The 15,971-nt window shown below is 43.7% G+C and overlaps 1 protein-coding gene across 4 annotated transcripts in view; it reads left to right on the top strand.

The window, feature by feature from the left end:
• c16h20orf96 (chromosome 16 C20orf96 homolog) overlaps nt 1-15,971 on the top strand; it is a 45,352-nt gene that overhangs the window by 25,251 nt on the left and 4,130 nt on the right. For 3 of the 4 annotated variants that reach the window (XM_068048855.1, XM_068048853.1, XM_068048856.1), the window contains one exon: nt 430-548. The exons of the other annotated variant lie outside the window; for it this stretch is intronic. In XM_068048855.1, coding sequence (XP_067904956.1) covers nt 430-548 — 119 coding nt within the window. The remainder of the gene's footprint in view (nt 1-429; nt 549-15,971) is intronic. 4 annotated transcript variants of the gene reach the window in all.

Genomic DNA, 15,971 nt, shown 5'->3' on the forward strand with positions numbered 1-15,971 from the left:
CGCTGGACAGCAATACTGGGTGGGGTGTGAAACCCAGTGTTCCACCTGATCCCTTGGTTTTCCCAACTGGTGAGTTGGGTTAAAATTACCCCAACGCCCAACCAGCACCCCCCTCCCCCCCCACCCAATCGTCTTTGCACAGAGGTTACTTTATATTAACCTGTGGAAACAGCCAGGGGACACAAGTTCAGACTAGAGAGGAGTCCTTGAGTCCTTTCAGTGCATTTATTAGGAAAGTATTTGTCACTGAAGAATGATCAACATTGAATAAGCTCCAAGATAAAGTATCGGAGCCAAAAAAAAACCAAATCATTTAAGAAGCAATTGAATGCTGCCATCTGTTCTCAGATTGAGTGAGCTCCTGCTGAATTGGAGCCATGTAGAAAATTAGCTTCTCGAACTTTATTAACTTTTTTTTTAAATGTGCAGCTGAACAAAAATATGGAAAGGAATAACTTGGCATTACAGCAGAAACTGTTACATCTACTAAAAGCAAAGAGGGATTGCAGAGAGGAGATCTTCGCAGATATTCTTAAAAAGCAGCCAAAGTATGTATTTTCACTGATCGAAAACAGTTGGTTGGATGAAAGTGATGCAAGGGTTTTATTAAAGTATAAATGAATTGGATGCTCCCTGGTGCATAAAACTAGTGAAAGTATGCAATGCGATTATAGAACAAGGAGTAGGCTGTGAAGTTTTTCCCTGATGCTTCAGCAAGTTGAGTACCTTACTGGATAAATCTCCTGTAACATCGAGGTCCCGTCCGTGCCAGTTTAGCTAAGCTCAGCCAGGGTGAGGGTAGGACTGCTCCAGCTTAGGTAGGGGAGGTAATTATCTTCCAGGGTTTCTGTTTCCGTTCACTTTGCTGAGACTTTGGACATGAGGTGAGCACCGAATGTGGGATTTGCATCTCAGTTCCTCACAAGATGGAGATTTCAGTATCACCAGGGCAACCAAAGTAAGATAAAGGTGTGGATAAACTGCCATCACTCAGGTAAGAAAATCTGCTGATGGGGCAGTCCATGTTCATTATGGTCAGCTGGCTTAAGAATGGCAAATCTACTACAACAACAACAACAGCTTGCATTTGTATAGCACGTTTAATATTGCAAAGCATCCCAAAGTGCTTCACCAGAGCATTAACGAACAAAATTTGACAGCAATCCGCATAAAGCGATATTAAAGGAGGAAAGGGCAATAGTGAGGCAAAGAGGATTAGGAAGGGAATGCCAGAGTTTAGACCATGGCACTAGTCATAACAAACAAAGTCAGCTTCTCAACACTGTGAACAAGGTGTTTTTGGTTTGTTTTTTAACTACATTGTGTCATGGAACTGTATTTTTTTTCTCTTCTGTTTGAAGCAGTATGTGCCTTTAAGACTGTTAAAAACAGTGTACCTTTAAGACAGAGAAGTGTTAGATTTCTGAGTCACAGTGTGCCAGCTGCATTTGTTACCTAAACGACAGCAGGAGAGTGAGGAGGTCACATGGTATAATGTTTCAGTTTAACTGTGTAAAAAAACAGCTAAAACCAATTTTTTGAGACACCATTGAAGCCTACTTATTGAAGGAAAGAGCTGTCTATTTCTCTTAGCAAAAATTCTACAAGGAGCTGCAGGCTGAGTTAATTGCCTAAGGAGGGAAAAAACCATTTAAAGGGACCATTTGTATTGCTGGAGGTAGTAAAACACCTTTTTTTTTTACTTCCAAGCCAGGAAGTCTTTGTTTCAAGATTGAATCTCTTTTGACTGATAGTGTTTTCTGGTAGTCGCAGTAAAATTTCGCCTGAGAAACTGTCAATTTTTAGACCCATTGCTATACTCCTTGTTTAAAGAACTGTTTGATGCCTGCGGTAGCCGAAGTGTTTTGAATGTCTATCTATTGAAGGACTGTTTCATCAAATCCGCGTGGAGACGTCAATTGACATTTGATTATTTTTACACTGGGATACCCCACCCAAGGGGAACGTAACCCACAAAGACTAACAACCCAGTTAATTATTTACTCCTAAGAAACAGCTAATTTTGAAAACAATTTTTTTTAAAGAAACCGGTTAACTGTGATTTCTGAGTGTGTGTGTGTGTGTGTGAATGGGGAGTTAGGTTGAAGTAAGTTATAAGGTCCTTTGACATAGGTTTATCTTAATGGTGTTTAAGATTTAGTTTTTAATAGTTAATTTGTTGTTTAAAGATGCCTGATTTGGTCTGTTTTATTTTGGGGGTTACTAGAGGGTTTAATTTGGCTGTTCTCCAGTTGGGTGGGAAAACTTTAGTAATATGCTGTGACCTGTGGAGTGATAAGAACATAAGTAATAGGAGCAGGAGTAGTCCATTCAGCCCCTCAAGCCATTCAGTAAGATCATGGCTGATCTGTCCCAGGCCTCAACTGAATGGGACTGAATTGACAATGCATTGCTCCCGCCTTGGTCGTAACAACTGTCACAGGTAACATAACACACTCTGCTATCCCGAGCTACGAGGGCCAGTGGAAGGCGAACAGCTGGAAGAGTATGAAATTTAGCCTTGGAAACAGTTCAGCCTTGGAGGTTGATGTTGGACAAGATTTTATTCCTAAAACGAATACTTGTGTGAAGTGACCAAGAGAGGTTTGATTCCTGCAAGAGTTTGGTGTCAGTGAGACTTCAGCAAATACTACGTCCTTCTGATGAAGGACCAGTGACCTGAAACGTTAACACTGCTTCTCTCTCAACAGATGCTGCCAGACCTGCTGAGTATTTCCAGTATTTCTTGTTTTTATTACTCTGTTGTTTAGGTTGGGCATAGGGTCAAGGAACCGTTGAGATGGATGTAGAGTGCGATCTGTGGACCACCATGGATCCTCATTGTAGTGTGTTTCTATTATGTGTCACAATATTGTAATTCTTGAGCAGAGGATCTATATGGTTGAGTACTCCAGTGGGCCTCTTTCACATCCTTGCACAAAGAAATGTCTTTGCTGTATTCAAGACAAAGCTTTGAGGGGTTGCCCCTTCAAACCGCAGCAGATCTTCTAGTCTATCAGACTAGAGAGCTAGGATGTAAAGGGGAAGAGGTTTTGCTACACCTATACAACAACTACTTGCATTATTATGGCACCTTTGATGTAGTAAACCTTCCCATGGCACTTCCCAAAGAAAATGTGACACCAAACCACATGAGATGTTAGCGGCGATGACTAAAAGCTTGGTCAGAGAGATAGTCCTTAAAACCTGTGTTTAAAGGAGGAAAGAGAGGTGGAGAGTTTTAGGGAGGGAATTCCAGAGCTTAGGTCTAGGCAGCTGAAAGCACAGCTGCCTGTTGTGGAGTGATTAACTTAGCGGGTGCTCAAGAGGCCAGAATTGGAGGAGCACGGAGGGTGGTAGGACTGGAGGATCGCAGAGATAGGAAAGGGCGAGGCCATGGAGGGAATTGAAAACAAGGATAAGAATTTTAAAATTAAGGCATTGCTTAACCAGGAACCAATGAACCAGCAAGCATTGGGGTGATGAGTGAATGGGACATGGGCAGCAGGATTTTAGTTGACCTCAAGTTTGCAAAGCCCTGGTTAGACCACTTCTGGGCTCTGAACATTAGAAAGGATATATTTTGGAATTTGTGCAGTATAGATTCAGCAAAATGTTACCAGGGCTCCAAGGGTTAGATTATGAGAGGAGGTTACATAAATTAGGCTTGTACGAGCTTGGAATATAGAAGGATAAGGAGCAATTTGAGTGAGGTTCTTTATATTTTGAAAGGAATTTATGGGGTAGCTAGAGAGAAACTATTTCTGTGCCTAGGATGAGGTGACATAACCTTAAAATCAGAGCCAGCGCATTCTGGAGAGAAATTGGGAAACACTTCCACATGCAAAAGGTAGCAGAAGTGTGGAATACTCTCCCACAGAAAGCAGTAGATGCTCACTCAATTAATAATTTCAAAATCTGAGATTGATAGAGTTTTGCTCGCCAAGGGAATGGGGCCAAGGTGGGTAGATGGAGGTAAGATGCAGATTAGCCATGATCTCATTGAACACTAGAACAGGCTTGAGGAGCCTACTCGTGTACCTGTGTACCAGATGTAACAGGGGCAAGCTCCCAATCAGAGGCATTGCCCATGATATTCCAATGAGTCCGGCAGCATCCGTGCTGGCACCCTCAGGCAAACAGTTAACACAGAATTTACAGCACAGTAACTGGCCATTTGGCCTACCTGATCCACGTCAGCATTTATGCTCCACATGAGCCCCCTCCCTCCCTGTTTCATCCAACCCGATCAGCATATCCTTCTATTCCTTTCTCCCTCAAGTACAACTCTGTCCCGCGACACTAACAGTGGTCATTGTATTGCAGGGGAAAATGCAAGATGCGTAGTTTTGTAGCATCAATGGTGATATTTTGTTTGTATACAGACACAACCAGGCTCTCAGACCGCATGGTATACTGTTGATGGTATCCCCCTAAGTTTAGTTCCTGTTTTAAATATTTTGGCAGGTTTTGTACAAAACAAACATTCTACTGACGTGAGCCAAGAAATCTCAGACGTTGCTATGCCCATATTGGGCATTTTGGACTCCTAATCCTGTCAAATCGAGAGTTACGCCTTGACGGGTCAATTTGCTAAAAGTTGAAGTTTTGACTCCATCATAGTAAACTGCACAGCCCATTGCTCATAGCAACACAATGGAACGACTGTTAACAAAACTGTGAACAACATATCCCTTCAGAGGCTAGGCGATGCTTATTTGTATGTTTAAAATAAGTAAAATGCTTTCCCAAAGGCACTAGTCCAGCATGGAACTGAGCCCCACAGCCTGGGAAATTCTTGGGTTTGATCCCTGGTCTGTGCTCAAGTTGCTGATCACAGGTTGAAATAAAAACATAAAACTGCTGGAAACATGCAGCAGGTCTGGCAACGTCAGTGGAGAGAGCAACAAAATTAAAATTTCAGGTCGATACACTTTCGTCAGAATTGGAAATTGTTAGAGATTTAACAGTTTTTAAGCAAGTGTGGAGGCAGAGAAAAGAGAGGGATTGGGGCGGGAATGAGAGAAGAATGAACAAAAGGGAAGGTCTGTGATAAGACTGAGGGCAGGAGTGGTTAATGACGCAAGGAATGGCTACGCAGGCAAAAGAGGGTGGTAGTGGGACAAGTAAATAAACAAAAGATGGATCTGGAGAAGGTGCAAATAGTTACAGCAGAACCATAATCAATCTGAACAAAATGGGAGCAGTAGCTATGATCTTGAGTTGTTGAATTCGATGTTGAGGCTGGAAGGTTGAATATAAAGATGAGATGCTGTTCCTCGAGCTTGCGCTGAGCTTCATTGGAACAGTGTAGGAGGCTGAGGACAGAGTGTTGAGAATGGGAGTAGGGCAGAGAATTAAAGTGTCAAGTGACTGGAAGCCCAGGGTCATGCCTGCAGATTGAATGGAGTGTTCAACAAAAGGGACTTTGGCTGTGGAACTTATTTGCTCTGGACAGTTTCTGCTCTTGATTGTGACGTACTAACTCATCCTGGACACCATGCCTGTATAGCTGGTGACGCGATGTTAAGAGCTGATTCTCATTGTTTAGTAACAACTGGGGCCTTGCTATTGCCACCCACCTCCTGAGAACAAATTAAAAATTAAAGGGCAGTCACTATGGAGTTTGTGAAGTGCCTTTGAAACTGTGTTGGAGCTGTGAGTGAGTGTCTGTAGAGGGAGGTGCCAGGGAGAAAACTGAGGCAGGAAGAAATAAGATAAATGTGCAAACCAGGAACAGATACAAAGCAGAGCAATTCACAAAAACAAAGGAGCAAATTAAAAGCCAGTTCCCAGAACATTTGCCAAACAAGTCATTGAGAATATGACAACTGCTGTGTTCTGTGGAGACCTATAGCAGCGAAGTTTCTCAGCACAGAATGAGGCTATTCAGCTCATTACTCTGTGCTGGTTCTCTGAAAAATCTATCACATTCCTTCACCTTTTCCCCATACCACCTTAAATGTTTCTTTTCCAATATTCACTCTCTTTTAAACAATATAAAGGGATTCTGCTTCCCCTACTGTTTCTATTTCAGGCATTCCACATCCTAAGAACCCTGTGAAATAATAAAGTTCTCTTAAAGGTGACTTGTTAATGAACAATAATGGCATGAACACATAAAACAGAATCTTGACTGGCTTAGGACTGTGTTCCAATGTCACTCATGGCTAACCCTTCTGGTAAACCACTGGATCTTCTTCCTCCGTTCATAATGCATGTCTTAAGTTTGTGCAAAATAAATTTTGGAATATGAAGACCACGCTAAGAAAATTTTGCTTTTTCTGAACAGATGTAAAAACCTTATGCACGCATGACATTGCATTCAGTTGCAACTCGTGTTTACTGCTGAAAAACAGGGCCGTTAGTCCAGCTGCGCTGGTCATTTACGTTGAATTCATGAGACATTGACAGGCGGTGGTTGTATGTTGGTGTGCATGTGTCAATAAGCGTGTATATTGCAAAGTGCTGAAAAGCTATGTTTACTTTTTTTTAAGGATGTGTAAAGTGTGGCTTTGAAGAGTTTGTTCTGTGTAGCTCACTATCATGTTAACTGCTGCGACTGTGGGATGTATCTGGTATTTGGTTTTTATAGGACAAGCTTTCTTAATATTGCAATGTAATTACAAGGCCATTGTATTGACACAGTCTAGAAGGAAAATGCCAAAACAAGCCATTTAGCGTCATAGGAACTTACGGCACTGAAGTCATTTGACTCGTCTTGTCTGCACTGATGCTTTGAAAAGGCTGTTGCACTTAGTCCCACGCCCCCTGCTTTTTATCTGTATCCCTGCAAGTTCTTAACCCTCAAGTACCTGTTCAACTCTCTGTTAAAATTATTTATGGAATCAACTTCCACCACCTTTTCAGGTCGAGGGTTCCAAATCCTGACAACTGAGTGAAAAGAAGTTCTCCACATCTCGCTAGTCTAATGATGGCCATGGAACCAATGTCGATTGTTGTAAAAACCCATCTGATTCACTAATGTCCTTTAGGGAAGCAAATCTGCTCTCCTTACCTGGTCTGGCCTACATGTGACTCCAGACCCACAGCAATGTTGTTTACTCTTAAATGCCCACTGAAATGGCTGAGCAAGGCACTCAGTTGTATCTAACCTCTACGAAGTCAATAAAACAGACAAAGTGGACGGATCACCTGGCATCAACCTAGGCACTGGAAACGGCGAACCCAGCCCTGCTGACTGCAAAGTCCTCCTTACTAACATCTGGGAGCTTGTGCCAAAGTTGGGAGAGCTGTCCTACAGACTAGTCAAGCAACAGCCTGAGATAGTCATACTCACAGAATTATACCTTGCAGACAATGTCCCAGACACTGCCATCACCATCCCCGGGTATGTCCTGCCCCACTGGTAGGACAGACCCAGCAGAGGTGGCGGCTCAGTGGTATACCCTCGGGAGGGAGTTGCCCAGGGAGTCCTCAACATCGACTCTGGACCCCATGAAGTCTTATGGCATCAGGTCAAACATGGCCAAGGAAACCTCCTGCTGATTACCATCTACTGCCCTCCCTCAGTTGATGAATCAGTACTCCATGTTGATCACCACTTGGAGGAAGCACCGAGGGTGGCAAGGGCGCAGAATGTACTCTGCGTGGGGGACTTCAATGTCCATCATCAAGAGTGGCTCAATAGCACCACTACTGACCGAGCTGGCCAAGTCCCAAAGGACATAGCTGCTAGACTGGGTATGCGGCAGGTGGTGAGGGAACCAATAAGAGGGAAAAACACACTTGATCTTGTCCTCACCAATCTGCCTGTCGCAGATGCATCTGTCCATGACAGTATTGGTAGGAGTGACCATCACACAGTCCTTGTGGAGATGAAGACCCATCTTCACACTGAGGATACTGTCCATCATGTTGTGTGACATGCTAAATGAGATAGATTTCAAACAGATCTAGCAATGCAAAACCGGGCATCCATGAGGCGCCATGGGCCATAAGCAGCAGCAGATTTTTACTCAACCACAATCTGTAACCTCATGGCCCAGCATATCCCCCACTCTACTGTTAACATCAAGCCAGGAGACCAACCCTGGTTCAATGAAAAGTGCAGGAGGGCATGCCAGGAGCAGCACCAGGGATACATCAAAATGAGGTGTCAACCTGGTGAAGCTACAACAGACGACTACTTGTCTGCCAAACTGCGTAAGCAGCATGCGATAGACAGAGCTAAGCAATCCCATAACCAATGGCTCGTCAGTCCTGCCACGTCCACCCATGAATGGTGGGAATGAGGTTGGAGAATTAAACAAGTAACTGGAGGAGGTGGCTCCACAAATATCTCCATCCTCAATGATGGGGGAGCCCAGCATATCACTGCGAACGATGAGGCTGAAGCATTTGCAGCAATCTTCAGCCAGAAGTGCCAAGTTGATGATCCATCGCGGCCTCCTCCTGAAGTCCCCAGCATCACAGATGCCAGACTTCAACCAATTTGATTCCCTCCGCATGGTATCAAGAAACAGCTGAAGGCGCTGGTACTGCAAAAGCAATGGGCCCTGACAATATTCCTGCAATATTACTGAAGACCTGTGCTCCAGAACTTGCTGCACCCCGAGCCAAGCTGTTCCAATACAGCTGCAACACTGGCATCTATCCGGCAATGTGGAAAATTGCCCAGGTATGTCCTGTACACAAAAAGCAGGTTGTCCAACTCAGCCAATTATTGCCCCATCAGCCTACTCTCAATCATCAGTAAAGTGATGGAAGGTGTCATCGACAGTGCTATCAAGCGACACTTGCATCGCAATAACCACTCAGCTCCTGACCTCATTACAGCCTTGGTTCAAACATGGACAAAAGATCTGAACTCAAGAGGTGAGGTGAGAGTGACTGCTCTTGACAACAAGGCAGCATTTGACCGAGTATGGCATCAAGGAACCCTAGCAAAAGTGAAGTCAATGGGAATTGGGGGAAAACTCTCCGCTGGTTGGAGTCATACCGAGCGCAAAGGAAGGCGGTTGTGTTTGTTGGAGGTCAATCATCTCAGCTCCAGGACATCACTGCAGGAGTTCATCAGGGTAGTGTCCTAGGCCCAACCATCTTCAGCTGCTTCATCAATGACTTTCCTTCAATCATAAGGTCAGAAGTGGGGATGTTCACTGATGCTTGCACAATGTTCAGCACCATTCATGACTCCTCAGGTACTGAAGCAGTCTGTGTAGAAATTAAGCAAGACCTGGACAATATCCAGGCTTGGGCTGATAAGTGGCAAGTAACATTCGCACCACACAAGTGCCAGGCAATGACCATCTCCAACAAGAGAGAATCTAACCATCTCCCCTTGACATTCAATGGCATTACCATCGCTGAATCCCCCAACTTTCGACATCCTAGGGGTTACCATTGACCAGAAACTGAACTGGAGTAGCCATACAAATACTGCGACTACAAGAGCAGGTCAGAGGCTAGGAATCTAGAAACTCCCCTCCTGACTCCCCAGAGCCTGTCCGCTATCTACAAGGCACAAGTCTGGAGTGTGATGGAATACTCTCCACATGTCTGGATGGGTGCAGCTCCAACAACACTCAAGAAGCTCGACACCATCCAGGACAAAGCAGCCCACTTGATTGGCACCCCATCCACAAACATTCACTCCCTCCACCACCGACGCACAGTGGCAGCAGTGTGTACCATCTACAAGATGCATTTCAACAACGCACCAAGGCTCCTTAGACAGCACCTTCCAAACCCGTGACCTGTACCAACTGAAAGGACCAGGGCAGCAAATGCATGGGAACATCAGCACCTGCAAATTCCCCTCCAAGCCACACACCATCCTGATTTGGAACTATATCACTATTCCTGCGTCAAAATCCTGGAACTCCCTATCAGCACTGTGGATGTACCTACCTTACATGGACTGCAGCGGTTCAAGAATGCAGCTCATCACCGTCTTCTCAAGGGCAATTAGGTATGGGCAATAAGTGCTGGCCTAGCCAGCAACGCCCATATCCTATGAATGAATTTTTAAAAATCTCCCTCTAGATCTTTTGCCAATGTTTTTAAATTTGTTAACTCTGGGTATTAACCCACTCGCCCAAGGGAATAGTTTTCCCTTATGAACTCTATCAAATCACCCAAGCTGGATATCACCTAATCATTAATTGATCGCCGCAAACAAAGTAAATAAACCACTCTAGTGAGTTGTTTTCCCCACCTGGCAGAGGGAGATGAGGTCCACAGCGATTTTAACCACTGGGTCTTGTTCCAATGCCATCAGTCCCCTTCCTGCCTGGAACAGGCTTGTAGAGAGTGTACAGAGGCTGCTGGCAGTCAAAGATCAGACAACCCTTTGCTGCCTTTTGGCTGTCAGGTAAGTGAGGCGGGGGGCCCATGATAAGGGTTATGGGTGTGTGGGGGAAGCTGCTGCTGAGGCACACTGCACAAGCTGCAGTGGCAATTACGTTCGAGTCCTATTTGTGTAATTGGACCCCAAGTTCAATAAATGTAAGGCTCTGCAGGGTAACATCGCAAAAGGTCTGGCAATGTCTCAGTTCAGCTGTCGAGTTTCTAATCTCTGAAATTCCCTCCCTAAACCTCTACACCTCTGTCTCCTCTGTAAAGACACTTCTTAAAACCTACCTCTAACCGAGCTTTTGATCACCCATCCTAATGTCTCCTTATGTGGCTCGGTGTCCAGCTTTGTTTGCTAAGGTTCCTGTGAAGATGTTTTACTGCAGTGAAGGTGCCATATAAATGCAAATTGTTGTTGTAATAGTCCAGATCTGAGCAGGTAAGTTACCTTGTTTTAAACTGCCCACCTGCCCTGTTTCCCTCGGTTGAGTTAAATTAACCACGTTCTTGCTGTTTGTGGGACGTTGCTAATGTACAATGACATTGGCTCTTGGGAAATTTTAACGAGTCATCATCGTCACTCCTATTTTTTCACTTTGTCTCTCCATGTCTCCCTCTACATCTCTCTCAAACTTCTGCCATATCTGCCTCACTGTAATAAAAAATTAAACATTTTGACCATGATTGATTACCTAGTGAACTATTTCTTGCTGGTTGCAGCACACTTGTTAAAATTGGTTTTAATCCCAGCATGTCTGCACGTTGTATAGGATATCCAGTACAATGTATGCTGAAGACAATCGTATAAGAACATAAGGAATAGGAGCGGAAATCAGCCATATGGTCCCTCCAGCCTCTGCACCATTAAATAAGATTGTGGCTGAACTACTACCTCAAATCCATTTTCTCACCCTATCCCCATATCCCTTGATTCCCTAGGTGTCCAAAAATCTATTAATCTTGGTCTTGAACATCCTGAACAACTGCGCATCTATAGCCCTCTGAGGTAAAGAATTCCAAAGATTCACAACCCTCTGAGTGAAGAAATTTCTCCACATCTGAGTCCTAAATGTCTGACCCATTAGCCTGAGACTATCCCATAGTTCTCGACTCACCAGCCAGGGGCAACAGCTTCTTGGCATCTACCCTGTCAAGCCCCCTCATTTTTCTAAACTTCAGAGCAGATAGGCTCATTCTACTCAATCTCTCTTCATACGACAACCTTCTCATCCCAGGAATCAATCTAGTGAACCTTCACTGCACTGCCTCCAAGGCAAGTATATTCTTTCTTGAGTAACAATTAAAATCGTTAGCTAGCATTGTTCTTGGATCGGGTTCTTATCCCACAGATTATTCAGATTGCTTGGAACTGTTCAGTGTGTTTCCAAGGAGGGAGAGTAGCCATTGTATGCAATTACAAGAATCCTATAGGTAATGGAAGACAGACTGTGGTCTGAACGTGAGAGTAGCCACTGACACTGAGCAGATTTAGAGGTTGTGACATAAACAATCTAAAACCTATCACTTAACTTAAGCAGTGTGTCAGGCAAACCACCCCCCACCTGCCAAGACTGAGGCACACAGTATTTCACCACATGAACGTTAAAACTTAAAATTGCAAGCCCCTGACTGGGAAGACATTTGCATAGTAACCAACAGTGTTGGAACAATGAGGACCCAGTTGTTGCTTCCCCAATACACAGAAGTGGTGATTGGACCAGTTTTGGTCACATGACTGACTGGCTGTTGCAGAGGTCTGAACTGAGTGTTTCAAATTGGAGAAAACCGTGTTTGAAGTCAGAAAGCTCCTGGTTTGAGAACATCTCTCTCCTGTTTGCTTTCATTTCGCTCACACCAGCATCGGAAACCATTGAAGACATGAACCAACAGAGAGAAAAGTCTCCGACAGTTAACAAGGTTTAAGAAGAATATTGGGCCCCAATGAAAAGTAAGAGCTGTCTACAATCAAGGACTGTAGGGTGAGCTGGAAACACAGCACAGTAAACAAGAAGCTCTTCTGAAATTGCTTTAAACCTCTCCATTTTATTTTTCTTCTCTCTTCTGTCCCTGTTTGTATGTGTGTATCGCTTATGTATGCTTGTGTGGGCGCATCGTATATCCGTAGGCATGAACCGTATTAGAGTTTAAGTTTCAGTAAGTTTAATAAATTTCACTTTTCTTCTTTAAACCTGAGAAAAACCTGATGTGCTCATTTCTTTGCCTTATAATTGGAAAGCTGTGAGCAAGGATTCACAAAAGGGGGGGCTCAAAACAGTGTGTTTAAAATTAAATCCTGTACAATAATACCAGGTGACGATAGTAATGGATCCCAGACACTTTTCTCACCTGGTCCTGACAAGTGCCACTAGCTACTTGTTTAGTTTTAGAATTACTCACTTCAGAACCACTATATGTAATAGAAAAACAGAAAATGCTGCTAACACTTCGCAGTCAAGACAATATCTGTTGGAGAGGGATACAGAGTTGACGTTTCAGGGCTATAACCTTTCATCAGAACAACATATGCCTGTAATGTTCGTGAGTCACAAGGATAAACAGATGAAACAAGTGGCGGGTTGTAACAAATTTATTAAATTCTTTTTTTTCTTTGTGTTTAATTTAAAAAGTAAACAATTTATACAATAACGTTGTGCATCGCTGATCAATTCAGGTCTAAAAAATCACCCAAAAGCACTTTCAGAGCTAGTTTGCAGGGGCCACAGTGAAAGGAATCACTCTGCCCTTGTCTCTAGATCCTTGTCCTGCCGTTGTATCACGTATAGCAACACTGCTGTAGAGTTTCTCACCAGGAAATCCTTGTTCCCTTCAGTATAGAAGATTAAGGGGTGATCTAATTGAGATGATTGACTTGACAGAGTAGATAGGGGGAAGCTTTTCTCCAGTAGGAGAGTACAGAACAAGGGGGCATAACCTTAAAATTAGAGCTAGGCTGATGTCAGGAAGCACTTCTTCACACACAGGAACTGTGGAACCCCAAAAATCTAAGGATGCTTGTGGTCAATTGAAAATTTCAAAACTCAATTAATTTTTTTTTGTTAGGCAAGTGTATTCAGGATTATGGAACCACGGCAAGTAGATGGAGTTTGTTTATTTATTTAGCGATACAGCACTGAAACAGGCCCTTCGGCCCACCAAGTCTGTGCCGGCCAACAACCACCCATTTATACTAATCCTACATTAATCCCATATTCCCTACCACATCCCCACCATTCTCCTACCACCTACCTACACTAGGGGCGATTTACAATGGCCAATTTACCTATCAACCTGCAAGTCTTTGGTTGTGGGAGGAAACCGGAGCACCCGGCGGAAACCCACGCGGTCACAGGGAGAACTTGCAAACTCCACTCTTCCATGAAACATTACCCTCGCAACAGGAAGCCACTCCACTAAACAGTCACAGGCATACCAAGACGCTGCTCCTTATCTGCAACTGCTGTGGGATGGCAAACAAATATGCAACTCAAGAAAGCAGTAGCTGGCAGCAAAAGCTCCTCTGAAACTTACAGATGAAGTTAGCAGAGTCACGCGCTGATACAAGGAGAGCTTTCAAAAGGAAAGAGTTCCACAGAAATAATTATTTAAAAAATCCTCTCATGAATTACATTTACATCAAACCACAACCAAAATGAAAGCCTGAGACATAAATACTGAATGGATGAGTTCCATGGTGGATGAGTCTCAATCAGTGTCACTGGAGCACTTAATTAGCTTTTGATTTTTTTAAGTTGCAGATCACCCATGATGTTGTTGAATGGAGGAGCTAATTCAAGGGGCTGAATGGCCTGCTGCTGTCCTATATTTCAAGCAACATGGCCTTTTAAAATTGAATGGAATGGGCACTCGTGATAGTCATTCTTCATCAGCACTTCCCTCCATGCTTATTCATAATTCAGTCTGCGACCTCCATTTGCAGTGTGTAACAATATCGTAAATCCATTTGTGAAGATTTGCATTATTTGGTATCTCGAGCTAAACTGTGAGCACAGTGAAAACTTAATTCTACTATGTATAGCAATTGAGAATTGCTTAACTCCTGGATCGGGATCACTGTTACATATAACTTACAAGTGATTTCTGTTCTCGCTGCGCCCAGTATTAAAAGGGCTAGCTGAGGCTACGACATGAATTGTGTCTAATTCAGCACTAACTCCATGTAGTGGGAGTAAGTCCCTTTACAATATTCATGTGTGTCTCCCTAATAAGAGGAAATGAATAAAATATCCTCCACAGCATGCTGATTTCTGAAGGGACTACAACAGATAAAAATGCACGTTTGTTATGGCTTCCTCACTGACGGTCTAACCATATAAAGTAACCTCTCTGTTAAAAGAAAATTGTTAGTACTTGCATTTTTCTGCTAAATTTAGTTGTTCTCCTAAATATAGCGTGCAGATGGCAGCTGTCACCCAACACAGCTCAGTCTTCTGCTGCTTTCCCTTAGCTGTCAATCTCTTGTAAGAATTATATATATTAAAAGAAATGGGAGATGCGCATTAATGTAAACAAACTATATGATTTTATTTCATGCATGACTTTTTAACTGAAAAATAGACTTGCATTTATATAGCGCCTTTGCTGACCTCAGATATTCCAAAGCATTTCACAGACTGTTCTTTCGAAGTGTAGTCATTGCTGTGATGTAAGAAATTGCAGCAGGCAATTTGTGCACAGCAAGCTTCCACAACCACAATTAAATAAATGACCAGATCATATATTGTAAATGTTGCTTGAGGGAGAGATGTTGGCCGGTGCACCAGGGAGAACTCACCTGCTTTTCTTCAAATAGTGCCCAAGGAATCTTTTTACATTCTCCTCAGAAAGCAGATAGTGCCTTGGCTGAACACGTCTTCAAAAGGCAGAACCTCTGGCGTTACCCCTCAGTATGGCATTGGAGTGTAAGCCTATATTATCTAGGTATTAGGGGGAATTATTAACAAAGTTTTTTTTTAAATGTTTGTGTCTCTTAACACTCCTAGCCCAATATGCTGCACTGCCTCTGAGTGAATGCTTTGAGTGTGATCCTGTCACAACTGACATGGTCCCCATGTGAAATGTGTAGCATGAGCTCCAATGCAGGGTGGACAGTAATTATATGTAGCAACATCTTGCATTTATATAGTGCCTGTTATGCAACAACAAGGTAAGTTTTAAGGAATGTATTAAAGGAGGTGAGAGAGGTGAAGAGGCATAGGGAGGGAATTGCAGAGCTTGAGGCTTAGGTAGCTGAAGGCACGGCCGCCAATGGTGAAGACAATAAAGAGACAAAGATGCATAAAATATCAGGGGACGTGGGGGAGGGGGAATTTTATGCTGTCCCCTCAGCGGGTTTGGAGATGCGGAGAGCATGTAATCAGGTAATATAGTGTGTGGGCTGGGGGGGGGTGCCCCTGCCAGCTTCTCGCTTCCGCCGAAATTAAGTCTGGGACAGGAAGGCATGTGAACGGCTTTCTCATCCCACTACCAAATGAGGCCCGATTAAGGGCCTCATCCCACCACCGCAATTAGCCCAGCGGCAGTCGGGCCTGTTGCCGCACAGGAAGCATGGCAAGTAAAGCCGTGCGGGTTGTTTGCTGGCTCCGGGTGGGAGAAGACCCTGGTTAAAAGGCACTTAGTGCCTGAACGAGGGACCC

The sequence above is a fragment of the Heterodontus francisci genome, chromosome 16, assembly GCF_036365525.1.
Source record: "Heterodontus francisci isolate sHetFra1 chromosome 16, sHetFra1.hap1, whole genome shotgun sequence".
Taxonomy (NCBI): Eukaryota; Metazoa; Chordata; class Chondrichthyes; order Heterodontiformes; family Heterodontidae; genus Heterodontus; species Heterodontus francisci.